Source organism: Mugil cephalus, chromosome 21 (genome assembly GCF_022458985.1).
Source record: "Mugil cephalus isolate CIBA_MC_2020 chromosome 21, CIBA_Mcephalus_1.1, whole genome shotgun sequence".
In the NCBI taxonomy this organism is placed as follows: domain Eukaryota; kingdom Metazoa; phylum Chordata; class Actinopteri; order Mugiliformes; family Mugilidae; genus Mugil; species Mugil cephalus.
The window spans coordinates 17095709-17109083 of NC_061790.1; the positions used below are offsets into that span (position 1 = coordinate 17095709).

The 13375-nt window shown below is 42.7% G+C and overlaps 1 protein-coding gene across 1 annotated transcript; it reads right to left on the minus strand.

The window, feature by feature from the left end:
* Positions 1 to 874: 874 nt before the first annotated feature.
* Positions 875 to 12100, minus strand: hnrnpub (heterogeneous nuclear ribonucleoprotein Ub). The gene is made up of 14 exons (XM_047573373.1): positions 11500 to 12100; positions 9972 to 10086; positions 8012 to 8091; positions 7739 to 7878; positions 7444 to 7543; positions 6839 to 6951; positions 5127 to 5390; positions 4872 to 4991; positions 4648 to 4776; positions 4372 to 4540; positions 3981 to 4259; positions 3627 to 3898; positions 3362 to 3502; positions 875 to 3007 (listed from the first exon to the last, which is right to left on the minus strand). The coding sequence occupies exons 1-14, from the start codon at positions 11954 to 11956 to the stop codon at positions 2957 to 2959; spliced, it is 2430 nt and encodes an 809-aa protein (XP_047429329.1). The 5' UTR covers positions 11957 to 12100; the 3' UTR covers positions 875 to 2956.
* Positions 12101 to 13375: the final 1275 nt, after the last annotated feature.

Genomic DNA, 13375 nt, shown 5'->3' on the forward strand with positions numbered 1-13375 from the left:
GTTGGTCATCTCACTGTCTGTGATGGCACATTGAACTCTGTCAAATATTGTGCCATTCTCCAAACCCACATGCTCCCTGCTACACACGAAACTGGATGTTTCAACAAGATAATGCCCCTTGCTACACATCCAGGGCCAGTAGAACTTGGCTGCAGGAGCTCAGTATCCAGGTCTTAGAGTGGCCTGCTCAATCCCTGGACATGAGCCCCTTTGAAAATCGGTGGTTGATTATCAAAAGGTCTGTTTCAAAGCGTAAACAGAAGCGTAAATTCAAGAAGAATGGGACAAGATTACCCTCTACAGTGTGAAGGGCTTGAGGGGATCAGAGTTCTACTGCTGCTAATGGCAGGACTACTAAATATCAATTTGATGATGTGACGGATTATTTATTTTTTGTTCAGTTTTGAACACATTCTCTGTTATTTGTTGACTTGGATACCGACAACTAAACATTCAACCAGAAATATCGACTTGTCAGATTCATAACTGAAAGAATCCATGAGAATCCATCCAACATTTGGCAAAATATTTACTTTTACAGAGAAGGATTCTCTGAGTCATTCAGCAGCTGTGTGGCTATCAGATAAGACAGCATGTTTGGTGCCAAATAATGATCACAAGTGTGCTGTGAAGCATGGAGGTGGCAGCAGCATGCAGTCAAGAGGGCTCCTTTGGAAGACAGGAAAACGGCAAAATGAGTAGAACTTGATACAGTCTGTAAGAAGGATGTATTTTAGATTTGTCCAAAGGTACCTGATAAATTCTGATTTTAAAAAGATGCTTTCAAAGGCGTTCGGTTTCGAAAACACAAACTGAAGACAATAAAGCATGAAAAGCTTTTACACGTACATTAACAAACCACAAACTCACTATATACCAGCTTCTTTAACTTTAATAGAGACAAAAAAAAATACAATTCCAATTTTTAAACACAAATATTAAAAACGGTCAGATAGAAAAGACAACAAATCTCAAAAAGTCTCAAAGCTTTCGCACTGTTGGTTTAATAGTAAAAGACCTGATATACAACCTGCAACACAAAGCGATAAAAATATAGTGTCTGTTGTATCATAGATTACACTGTAAACTCAAAGCTTGCATTCGGCTAGATTTATGTATCCAGTACAATAAAAAAAGAAAGAAAAAGGAGGGCACGAACTCTCCAAGACATTTAAATAGATTCATCACACAGCAGTACGCGGGCAGACTAATACTTTCTTAACCACAACACATTTATTACTCAGTCAACTGGTTAATGAACATTCTTGCATGGCTGAATTAGTATTTACACGTTTAATAGATATCAACACGGGCAGATAGAAATAAAAGCAATGGACACATACCACTGGAATCTTTCTGATCTAGTGTAATAATTTTATTTTTGTTCTAGAGCTTGAAACGTAAGCTGGGTGCCAGGACGCACTACGAGCCGTTGGGATGGGGAGCTGCCATTATTGCCGGGCCACACAGTCACAAACATGAACTCTTGGACCGCTTAGTCTCTTGTTTTCAAGCTGACTTGGTAAGTTGTTGTAGTGAAAAATAGTTAAATTTTTTTTTCATGAATTTTTTTTAAAGGAGAAAAAAAAGAAAGAAAAAGAAGGGGGGGGGAATCTTGTTGAACTTGGGGGGGTGGTGCCGGTGATGGAAGTATTTGTGATACTGCGTAGCCCTTTTGGTTTGCTGGTGAAAATGAGCAACCCCGTCTGCTTTCTAGCACTTCTGCGCTGAGCTAGTAGAGTCAGAAGTTTGTTTGAAATTTAAAAAGTGGCTTTAACATAAATACATGCACTAAAAAGTCTAATTCCGCCATGATTTTGCGTTTAATTAAAAGGACTGATCTGCACTTTTCTCAGAAGTCTACTGCACTAAAGGAACCGTTGACAAAGACAAACTAGAAAACAAACTTTCTCCTGAGAGTCAAGCATAGTCAGTGCCCTAATCTTAATATAAATTAAAAACATACGAATAAAAAGGCATAGTGCATTACTAATAATGTCTTACTTCTATCCTTAAAAGTGGCTTGGCCAAAACACTTCCTCAGAGCAATATACATTAGAATAACTAAAGGAGAAGGAATGACGTATCAAAAACTAGACACTTGAAGGGAATACTTAACTAATGAGGCGCCAAATGGGGCCTGTAGCCATTTTGTTTGAAGTAGCAAACCAGGCCACAGCCCGTACAAAGGTCTTTAACACACCTTTGAACTGAATTAAAAGTCATAAGCCAGGAAGAATGTAAAAAAGCCAACAAGTTGTTTATTGTAGGTCTATGGAGGTTATGTTACAGATTAGATATTGGGAACAAAAGACAAAAACTTGCTGTAATTTACCTGCTGCTTTGACTCTATGGACACGTACAGTCTAATAATATGATCGACCATCATGCTCCCTGCCAAGAAGCCAAGGTTCCTTTAAATCGTTAGGGTCTCTTAAGCTTCTTATACAAACTACACGAAAAAAAAAAAAAAAGAATATTTACAATTTGTAATAAAAAAGCAAAAAACAAAAGTCACAGCACAGATAAAATGCACAACCCTGAAAAAATTAAAAGGAAAAAACAAAAATAAATCATATCTGCTGGACAGCAACATTTTGAGAATTTTGGGACGTTACAGGTTTTTTTTTTTAAAAGCATGTCATTAAAAGTGGTGGAAAAGATAATGAAATATACAACAAAAACTAAAATAACCGATGATTGCGTGAACCCACACTGTACATGTATATTCTGATATTTTGATTCATAACGCTCCAATTACACTCGCGCTGCCTGGTCTTTGCTCGGATGGAATGTTGTTGCTCCATGTTGCTTTAGTCTTTGTTGTAAGTTGGTGGGTTTGTGATGATTAAAAGTGGGTTCTATGGAAAGGAAATCAAACAGCGGGGTACAGGGATGTTCCGTGGCAAGTGGTGGATATCTCAGGGTCGGCCACCAGTCCATTAGAACAAGTGTCTTAGTAATATCCAGGCTGATACTGCTGGCTCCAAGGCTTCTGGTTCCAGAACTACACAGGACAGACAGGACGGAGAGGTTACTGAAGGATCATACTCAACATCACCACCACCCTCAAACTGTATTATATATTATCAACCATCAAGACATTTTGCCCATTACAAATCAATATTTTTCCATTTGGTCAAAACGATGTTATTGTTTCTTACAACACAAAAACAAATGCAACCAGGGGAGTGGAAAACAGCCAACATAGACAACATTCTCTTTTGATATCAACTAATTGTTCTCTATGTTTCTATCAATCAAACTATCAAAAACTATCCATCTTATTCCAATAAAATATCAACTTTCATGTGAACAATGTGTAACAATGCCATGCAATCTCATGTGCAGGAATACTGACCCCTTGCTGCCAGCTCTGGTTGAAGGCTTGGGCCTTGTCCATGCCGTTCCTGTTGCCAAAGTTGCCACTGTTCCTGTTGTTACCGAAGTTGCCGCTGTTCTTGTTGCCAAAGTTGCCACGGCCACCACCTCTCTGCTGAAACTGTGGAGGAACAAAGGCAGGACAAAGGTGAAAAACCATGAAAGAAATGGTAAAAATGTGACTGAATTTATAAAATCATGGCATTTATTATCTGATCCATGGATAGTGATATCACCAAACCCACCTGGCCGGGATGTCCCCTGTTTCCGCCACGATTCATGTTGCCTCCACCTCCCCTGCTCATGCCTCCCCTGTTCATTGGGCCACCTCTGCTCATGGGTCCTCCTCTGGGGCCCATGTTGCCCCTCATTGGTCCGCCCCTGGGAGATCCGCCCAGGCTAGGCATGTGGCCTCCACCTCGGTTGAAGTTTCCACGGTTGGGGAATCCTCCTCTGAAGGCAGGGGGAGGCAGGAAGCCACGAGGAGGACGGTTGAAGCCACCACGTGGGCCAGGAGCTGCAGACAGATGGGGAGTAGTTAGAATAAAGTACATTATTGTAGCACGAATGTGAATCCTAATTGCGTTTATCAATCTTACCTCCTCTAAAGTTTCCCCTGTTCTGGAAGCCTCCACGGCCACCGCCTCTCTGTCCAGGTCCGCCACGGCCAAACTGGTTCTTGCCCCCGCGACCACCACCGCGCAGGCCGCCGCCTCTTTTCGGTGTGGTGCTTCCCTGGTTGGGCTTCTTCTCAGCAGGCAGGGCCGTCTTGCTTTCCTCTTTGTACTGTTCCAGGAGCTTGGCAGCTTCCTCCTTCTGCAGCTCGGCGTAGATGACCTCACTGAAGCTCTCTCCTACCTCAGGCAGAGAGTAGAAGCCTGTAATGGAAAGAAAACAAACCAGGATGTGAATAGGGTGCAATAAGAGCTCTAACACAGAACAAATATCTCTTGGCATGCGGTCAATCAAAGTGCATAATGGGCTCTTCACCTTTCATTTTCAGCACAGCGTGCTCCGGCACTTCCTTGCCATCAGTCTCAACTTTCTTCTGGACTCTCTGCTTGAAGTCGTCATCAGAAGGACAAACCACCACAGCCTTACGCTGGAAGCCTGCGAACAAACACATCTTCCTCTTCTGGCCGGGGGCAGACAGGTTAGTCTGGAGGGGGAGGGAGGGAGAGTCTCAGTTATAGTGTTATTTTACCACAATATTTGATTCTACAGTCACGTCTGCATCACAAACACTGATCATATTTAGCCACTTACATGATCCAGGATGTAGTTCCTCTTCTTACGGGCGGCAATCTCAATGAACTTTCCCAAGAAAAGTGGTGCTCGCTGGGAAATGGCGGTTAGTTTTGTGATGTCCTTGGACTGACGTTTCAGGCTGTTGATCTAGAATAAATCAAAGTAGACAAAGTTATTAGGATTATTTTTTTTAAATGAAAAATGGATTTTTCTGCAATGATAGAGCTGGCATCTCTACTGACCATCATCTTGTCCACAATGGTGTCACTGCCCAGGATGTAGTATTTCCCAGGATTCTCTTGGACATGGTTCTTGACCCATGTAGTCTTCCCTGAGCCTGGCAGACCAACCATCACGATGATCTATAGAAGAAAAAAAAGTATTATATATGAAAAATATTCACCTTGAACTACTCTAAGCTTGTGGTTACTGTTTGTCAATCATTACTGAATGACTAATGAAAGGGAAAAACTGTCAACCCAGTTTCCTCTGCTTACCTCACAGTCTGCCTTGGTCTGTGGACCTTTGAGCCCCCGGACTCGGTCGCTGACTGGGATCTGCTGCAGGAAGGTGTAGCCCTCGGGCTGGGGGAAATATGGAGTCTCCATCTGGCCAAAGTTGAACTCCACAGCACAGTTGTGGCAGATGACGTGGGGGAAGAGAGCCTGGCCATCCAGAGTACTCTTGGTGACCTGGAAGGCCACAGCCGGTTCCGCGCCGTTCTTGGAGAAGGAGAGAATCACCTCCTCACCCTCAAAGTCCTAAGAAAAGGCAAGAGAGCAACCGGAAATTAAACGAAACACTTTTTTGATGTACAGCAACACAGGAGAGAATACTATACTCATTCATTTCATCTGCATGTTAATTAACTTTGTTTGGCTTTTAGACTGTAAAATGATAGCATACTGTGCCGTGTACTGAGCAACAGGGATGTATATTGTTATGATTTTATCGATACCGATAACGTAATTTAGAGTAAACCATAAAAACATTACAAGACGTTAGAAGATTCAGACAAGAAGCCAAGTGCCGCTGGCGATGCACTCAGTAGCGTTTGGCGAACAAACTTTTGCCGTGTCTAAGCAGTCAGAGACAGCGCACTCCTTCAGTTTTATATTATGAGTGCGCTGCAAGTGCTTCATGCTGTTGCTAGTGTTATCTCCCTTGGACAAAATTTGTCTCGGACAAATTTTGCATCGAGACAAATCTTGGTCAACTTTGATAAAGTAGGCCCACACTTAAGATCGCTCAGGTATTCAATTAAAATTCAAAGAGCTCCAGTTACAAAACTTTCCTCCCAGCAAAGGTCTGAATCTAATGTCACAAGTAGTGTACCCAGATGTAAATAAAATCAAATTGAAAAGTGATTTCAAAGTAAGAGCCTATACTTTAAACATACCAATAAGTCTGAACTTATAGAATCGATTTAATTGGCTTGGCCATTGATGATGCTCCTGACACATTAACAAGATTAGCGGCGCATGCGGGAATGATTTATCTTTTTATTAACCATGTAAAGCCTGAAGGATCTGTCAGCACACCAATTTTGAATTACCTTGACTCACAGTTGTTTGCGCTATTAACAATATTCAAAGTGTGACTGAACACCAGGAAGTTGGCATCTCAAGGGTATGACTAACTTTGTTTTTACCAACGAATTCCTCCAAACATCTCTCTCCTCCTGCGGCTCCGTGATCGTGCGTCGCTCCTCAACCTGGAGCCGACAGCAGCGGTGCGTCATCATTACCCTAATGGCAACTTTTTTTTTTTCCCAGAAAGCACAACTTCCCAGTGTTCAACCCCACTTTGAATTCCATCAGTGAGTTACGGTAATTCAAGTACCGTGAGCTTCTTTTTGTGCGCACACGGATGTTCAGGTCTTAAAGGTTTAATACTGGAATGATAACAGGTCCGTGCCCAGACCAGGGTCCGCTATTTGGTGATGCCTGGTTTAGACCTTTCCGCGGACATGATCAGTGACTAGGTGCTTTCAGAGCACATCAATTTGCAGTACATAAAAAAGCTCCAGCTCGTAAAAGTGACTAGACGTCATCACCTATGTGTTATGATTACGGGATGGTTAGGGAGACAGATGTTAAAAAAGTACCGATAACAGTATTGTTTGTCGGTACCGGTACCAAACAACACTGGTCTATACATCCCTACTGAGCAATGATGCTAATAATATTTGATAAAAATTATATCTTACAATCAAGCAGCAGACGACATCGTTCTCCTCAAAAGTTTCTCCAAAGTCCTCGGTTACGCAGTTGGTGGTCTTATTGCCTTTCCCAGAGTAGGCGTAGGAAATCTCCTCCTCACCTACACATTAACAGGAGAAACAAAACATTTAAGAGAAGACATATTTCAGAGACAAATCTTGTAAATGTGGCACTTGGCAGTTGCCATGATGCAGACAGCGCTGAAGCCATTTTAAATTAATATGTCATACTGCTAACAGCCCACTAGAGGGACCTCTGGAGGCAGAGGATCAGAGCAGCCATCTGATTGGGCTGACCTTCAAGAAAATGCACATAATACACTCACTGGGTTTTAATACAAAGCTCACTGTCAACTAATGAATAAAATGACAAATATTCAATGGGTATAAAACAGACACAAAATTGGAGCCAATACGTTTTTAAGCCATTATAAAAGTAAAAAAAAAAAGTTGACAGGCTACAATTTTCATTCAGTGATCACTCTGGTAAGGCCCTGAATAGATTTTGACCAAACTAAATGGAAATTATCGTTCCAGCATCAACGACACCCCCAGCAGTGTAATATGCACAGAGCATGTGTAACGGCACTAACCAAGCAGCAGTGTGCCTGTTGACAGCGACCAGCCGACCTGCACGTCATGAATCTCCATGTTCTTGCTGGAAATGTGCTTCACCGGAATCTTCTCAGTGATCTGGACAAACAGAGCAAAATACATTCAATTTCAGGATTAACTATTATTAGTCTTAATTTGACCCTTTAGTTGATGAACTTGAAGCACCGTGCACAGACTCCCTTTGTGTATAAATACTGATATTAAATTAGAACAGTGCTGCAAGGCAATGTACAGGAAACCTATATTTACAGTTCATGAGCATTGTTTCTGTACCTTCATCTCAAAACAGGCTTTTCCTTTGTTCACACCGTACGTGGCCTTGCCTCCGGACCAGAGATAAGCAAAGCTCTCCATGGTGAGAGATGAGGCGCTGTAACGGTCCCGTGACACCTTGAAGTGCAGGTCACAATTGTCTACAACACAAAAACAGTCATGTTCATTCGGTTTATGACGGTAGACTAAACACAATGGTGGTAATGTTCTAGACATTAGTTACTTGAATCTTCTTGGGTCAGTCTTTTTTACAAATATGGTTTAAAAACTCACAGGTATCCAGGCAGACTTTTGTGTCATCAAACTCTTCATCTTCTTCCTCCAAGGGGGGCACAGGAGACTTAAATGAGGCCCTGAAAAGAGATCCCAACAAATCCATTAGACAATTCACGTGAAATATCTACCAGCCTTTGGTACCACTTGCTGAAAAATACTGAGGGAAAGAAGTGGAGAGACAGACTAGTGAGAACAAAATAGGAAGTGAATTGGGCAGACGAGCCTTCAAACGTTTTGGATAGTCAGCTGTATTGTTGGCCTTGGAAGGCTTCACTTACCTTGCAGCATCCAGAGAAGTCTAAAATGTGAAAGATACACAGAAAGAAAGCACCTCCATCTAGCCTCAGCATGCAAGGCTTTCCGCTGGCCAAAATGATGAAGTCAAAACAGACTGCTCTCATTACAGATGAGTGTGTCTGGCTGTGGGGTTCGTTGCAGCGACAGCTAGTAAAGTTATATTTAACTTCTCATTCTAAATGAAAAGGTCATGACTAACTTGCTGTTCTGTGAAACTATGTAGTACAAGTTGTCACTGTGCTTAGCCGCTGGAACAGAGCGATCAGTGTAGTGAGAACTACGACAACTTACCAAGTCTGTAGCTTGAGAAGAAGTAACTAAACCTCTAATGAGAAGCTTAAAAGAATCTAATTGAAATCTGGTAAAGAATAACAAATTATTGTATGCACTTATTTGCTGAAGCAATGGTCCAACTCCACTAAATATTTAATAGGAAGAAACTGATTTGGGGCTCAGTGACCCCTGTGCAGCAGGTTCATATTTGTCCATAAACTGTGGTGTACGCTAAATAAAAGCAGGGAGATTTAGAGTCTGGACAATTCACCATCTGAGCGGAGCATATGGACACTGCAGTGGGGTCACTCATTGGCTGCCTCTCAACATATTTTAGACAGAGGATATTAAATGTCCACAAATTTACAGGGCGGGGTCATAAAAGGGGAAGCTAAAAATGTACTTTCAGAAGGAAAGTAATAGATTCTTGCAAAAAAAAATTAAATTGTCTTTGTGTGGGGAAACAGTTGAAGCATCGGAAACACAGTTATGTGCAAATAATTCACCCTGAACATTTGTCAACAGTCCTATTCTTCTCCCAAAAAATCCTAAAGATTAAAAAAAAAAAATCTGCCCATTGATACTGCAATGTCTCAACAGCGCAATGAAAAAAAACACTGACCAAGAAGTAAGTACATGTAAACAAATACACACCCAACCACCCTTGCACACCATGCATGATGTCATCTATGCAGGGGAGGAAGAGTGTGGCAAATGCACTCACACATCATGATGACACACAACATGATACACAAGACAGAAATAGCATCTTGACATCATACAACCAGTGAAATAAAAATAATAAAAAAAAAACAGAACGAAAAAATAGGACCATTTCGAGGCAAAACGATGGACGGTCAATAGCGAGCTCCTCCGTGGACGTTCCAAACACTGGGAATTTTCCTACATCCTGTGAGTGCTATCCTGCAGCAATGGACCCCTCCTCCCACGCCTCTCAGCTACTCCTCCCCCCGCCCTCTATTTAACAGTGTGCATCCTCTACTTTCCTCTGGGTTCACTTTGAGCAGCCTCGATTCACCTTGATGACACAACGGGCTTTGCAAAACAATAAGTGGCATGAGGAACAGATGTGAAAATATTCATAGAGACTTGAGAGATGCACTTCTGCTACAGAATGCAGTCCACTTAAGACACAATGTGAGTGGGCACTGTAAAGGGTAATGGTAAGGCTCTTTAAGTAGTCAGGGATGACCCTCAAAACATGTGTGTGGAAGTAGTGTTATTAATAAATAGTATAATAGTTGAAAATGAGGGTTTTCCTCCTGCTAGTTATGTGCATTGGCACTTAAAGCCAATACAAGTCAACAAAGCTATGGATGGCGCTTCAGGGATGCTGAAGGCCATTTTTGCTCTGTCCCATCCTTACCAGCTGTATTTGTTCTCTTCAATAAATTCAAAGTAGCCCCTTCCATGTTCCTCCCGGCGTCTCTTAACACCCTTCTTATTCTTCTGATCAGCATTCGTGTCTTTGTCCGCATCCCCTTTGAAAATAGAACAAAGATATAGAATGAGGTGCTCCTTTTTGTGAGAGAGAGAGGTCGGACTGGCAGTGGGGTTCTGGCCCACAAAGCCCGTTCATTAGTTACACTGAGTCGACCACAATCATCAATGTTAAGTTAAGAGGCAACACCTCATAATAATTACACTTAAAACAATACAAACATATTCTGAAAATAGTTAACAGCTCTAAAGACCAGGTAGTAAAATTACAATATAAACTGGCCCAGATTAACATCGTGAACATTGTGTTTGATGGGGCTAGAACAAACAAGTCTCTGCAAAGTAAAGGGCCAATAAGCCCACAATGAAGGGTTTCAAATATATTGATTTTAATGAGGTTTAGACACATGTCTTTATCATTAAGGAGGGCAAGTTTACTGTTGCCAGGGACAAATGCATCATGCAGGGAAACCTACCCAGACCTGGAGTAAGCCCCTCCCCTCCCCAGTAAGGTACACTGAATTACACATGTGGCTGTAAATCGTAAATGAATATTTTCAATGTGCATCCAAAAAGAATAATCCTTTCTATAAACCACGGACACACTAACCACGTGCTAGCTAGACAAGCGGTGCAGCGCCGGGATCCTTTTCCGCACGGTAACACGGTTTACACGGTTATAACTAGCTCAGCTCTCCCCGGCCCGATTCGCACTAAAACATCCATGGCCTGACATGCTGCAGTCCATAGTCAGTCATTCATTCTAAACATTTTCTTTCCGTCTTTCCGGAAGTGACTGTTTACAATGACTGCTTTTATCTGCGTGTAATCAGCCCTCCATATTCACTCCCATTTTTCCCCATACAGTCCACCTATGTGTGCACTGTTTGTGTGAGTGGTGAATGTCTCTGTACCGCTAATGCTAACAACGTATTATCTTTTTAATATTTGGGGCCAAACGTCAATGCGAGAACCTCTGAAAATAAGCTAACCGGTTGATAAGCTAGTTAGCACTGCACCACCGACACAAAGAAAACGATGCTAGCTGGCAAGCTAAAGCTAGCCAAACGAAAAGCCAAACTACACCGGATTTTGTTTCTCGGTTGCCTCGCTTCGCGATAATAACGCTTACTACCGATATTCGTGTAACAAAGTGCGCTAACGCGGATAAAGTCGTCGCCTGTGAGTCCGAACTACGGTTAACTAATGACTAACCGAGGCGGGCACCGACGCTAACCTCAATGTTAGCTCATGAGCTATGTGGCTAGTCCTGGTAGTGAGGTCACGCTGTCTATCTCAACATGGACGCCCTGTTGTATAGTAACGCGTTCAGTTGATTCATTCCCAACCGGCACCCTCCCGCCGCTGATACACCGTTATATACAAAAACCGCCACCCAGCCACAGTCCATCCAAGCAGCCGCCACATTTCCATGAGCAATTCGGCCGACTCACCCTCAGCAGCCTGGTCCCCGGGCTCACCGTCCTCCGCCTCTATTTTCTCCATGTCATCAACGTCTCCCTTGAGCATGGGGTCCATCTCGTCGTCTTCGTCCCCGTCCCCGTCCCCGTCTTCTTCCCCCTCACCCATCTCCTCGTCCTCGGCAACGCCATTGCCGTCGCCTCCGTTCTCCGGTTCCCCCTCGTCCTCGTTGGCCTCCATGCTCTCCTCTACCAGCGCATCGCCCTGTTCCTCCTCTCCCATTCCCTCTTGCTCGGTGGCTTGACCGAAGCCATCGTCCGCCCCTGCTTCCTGGTCGACCGGAGAGTCCCCAGCCAGGGCCTCCTTGTCCAACGCGGCCTGCAGGCGGTCCATCAGCTCGGCCTTCAGCCCCTTGTCCGACAGATTACGCTTTTTCAGCTCGTCCTTCAGCTCGTTAACTTTAAGCTTTTTGACGTTAATTTCACTCATTGTGACGGCTTGACTGCGAGATTAGTTAAAAATACAACGATAAATAAATAAACGAATGCCTTTATCAACGGATGTAGCTCAAAACTGCGCCAAATGGCACCCGCTGTCCAACCAATCTTCCACCGGCAAAGAGCAGTACTGAGCCTGCGGTGTGGGGGAGGAGCATGACGTCTCTACCGTAATTATCCAGAACGCAGCGCGGCATGGTAATACACTCCATGGACCGCAGACCATCTGTCGCTGCCAAAATAACGAATCACTCCCCTCCACCCTCTCAGAAACCACTGTTGTGGGAAAAAATGGCACTAATGTGTGGGATCGCTCTTAGTTCATCATGATTCAGCCTAAGAGGGCTTTTGAGAGTACTCCTAAGATAGTTTAAATCTGGCTAGTGCCGTGGATAGAGATATGCACAGAATACCGTAATACATATGTATGTAATTACATGCAAAATACAGTATTTTCTGAAAATACAATTTTCTGTGCAACACCAAGACCAGCTCCTTGTTTACAATATTTGTCAATGTCTGACCTTTAATTTGGTAAAAAAAAAAATATATATATATATATATATACATGTGTATCTATTACATTATAAGCCTGAAAGATTGCCCTTAAACGCCACCCCCTCCCAGGGACCCCACCAGAGCTATCTCACTGATGGAATAACCTGGTCATTCATTTAACCTAGACTCGAGAAACTTCAGAAATCCCAGACCATAGCACTGCATCCACAGGCTTGTACAGTAGACACTAGAAATGACGGGTGCATCGCTTCATCAGCCTCTCTTCTTACCCTGATGCCCCATCACTCTGGAACAGGGTAAATCTGGACTCATTAGACAACGTGACCTTCTTCCATTCCTCCAGAGTCCAATCTTTATAGTTAAATCCAGGTGGCAACTTTTTTTTTGGCCAGTGTACACAATCAGAGTCATTTTTTTGAGAACAAATTCAACTGTTTGGCGCTCAGATAATATTTATGACTACACTACTGTTTATCACATAAAGTCCGCCCAAATGATTTATTTGGGGATAATCACGTTCCAACAGCTAGACTCCAGGCCAACTTTCTGCCAGAAAACAATTGTGGGAGGGGAAGTTGACTCACTTCCAGGCTATCACTACAGGCTATTAGAATCAAAACATCTTGTTTACAAGATCTATTTATTCCTGACATTTTAAAATTGACGTGTTAACATTTTTGTGTAGCACTGTAATATTATTCTTCCGCCATTATGGGAAAGATCAGGTGAAACTTTATATACATTCCATGCCAAATAAGTGGATTAATGCGTATACTGTATTTTCAGTCTGCTACAGTGCCCGGCTGATGTCATAATTTTAAAAGTGTGATGTACAGTATATCCATATGGAGATCCTTGTCTTGTCCTTGTCTTCTCTGTCAATTTAGTTGAA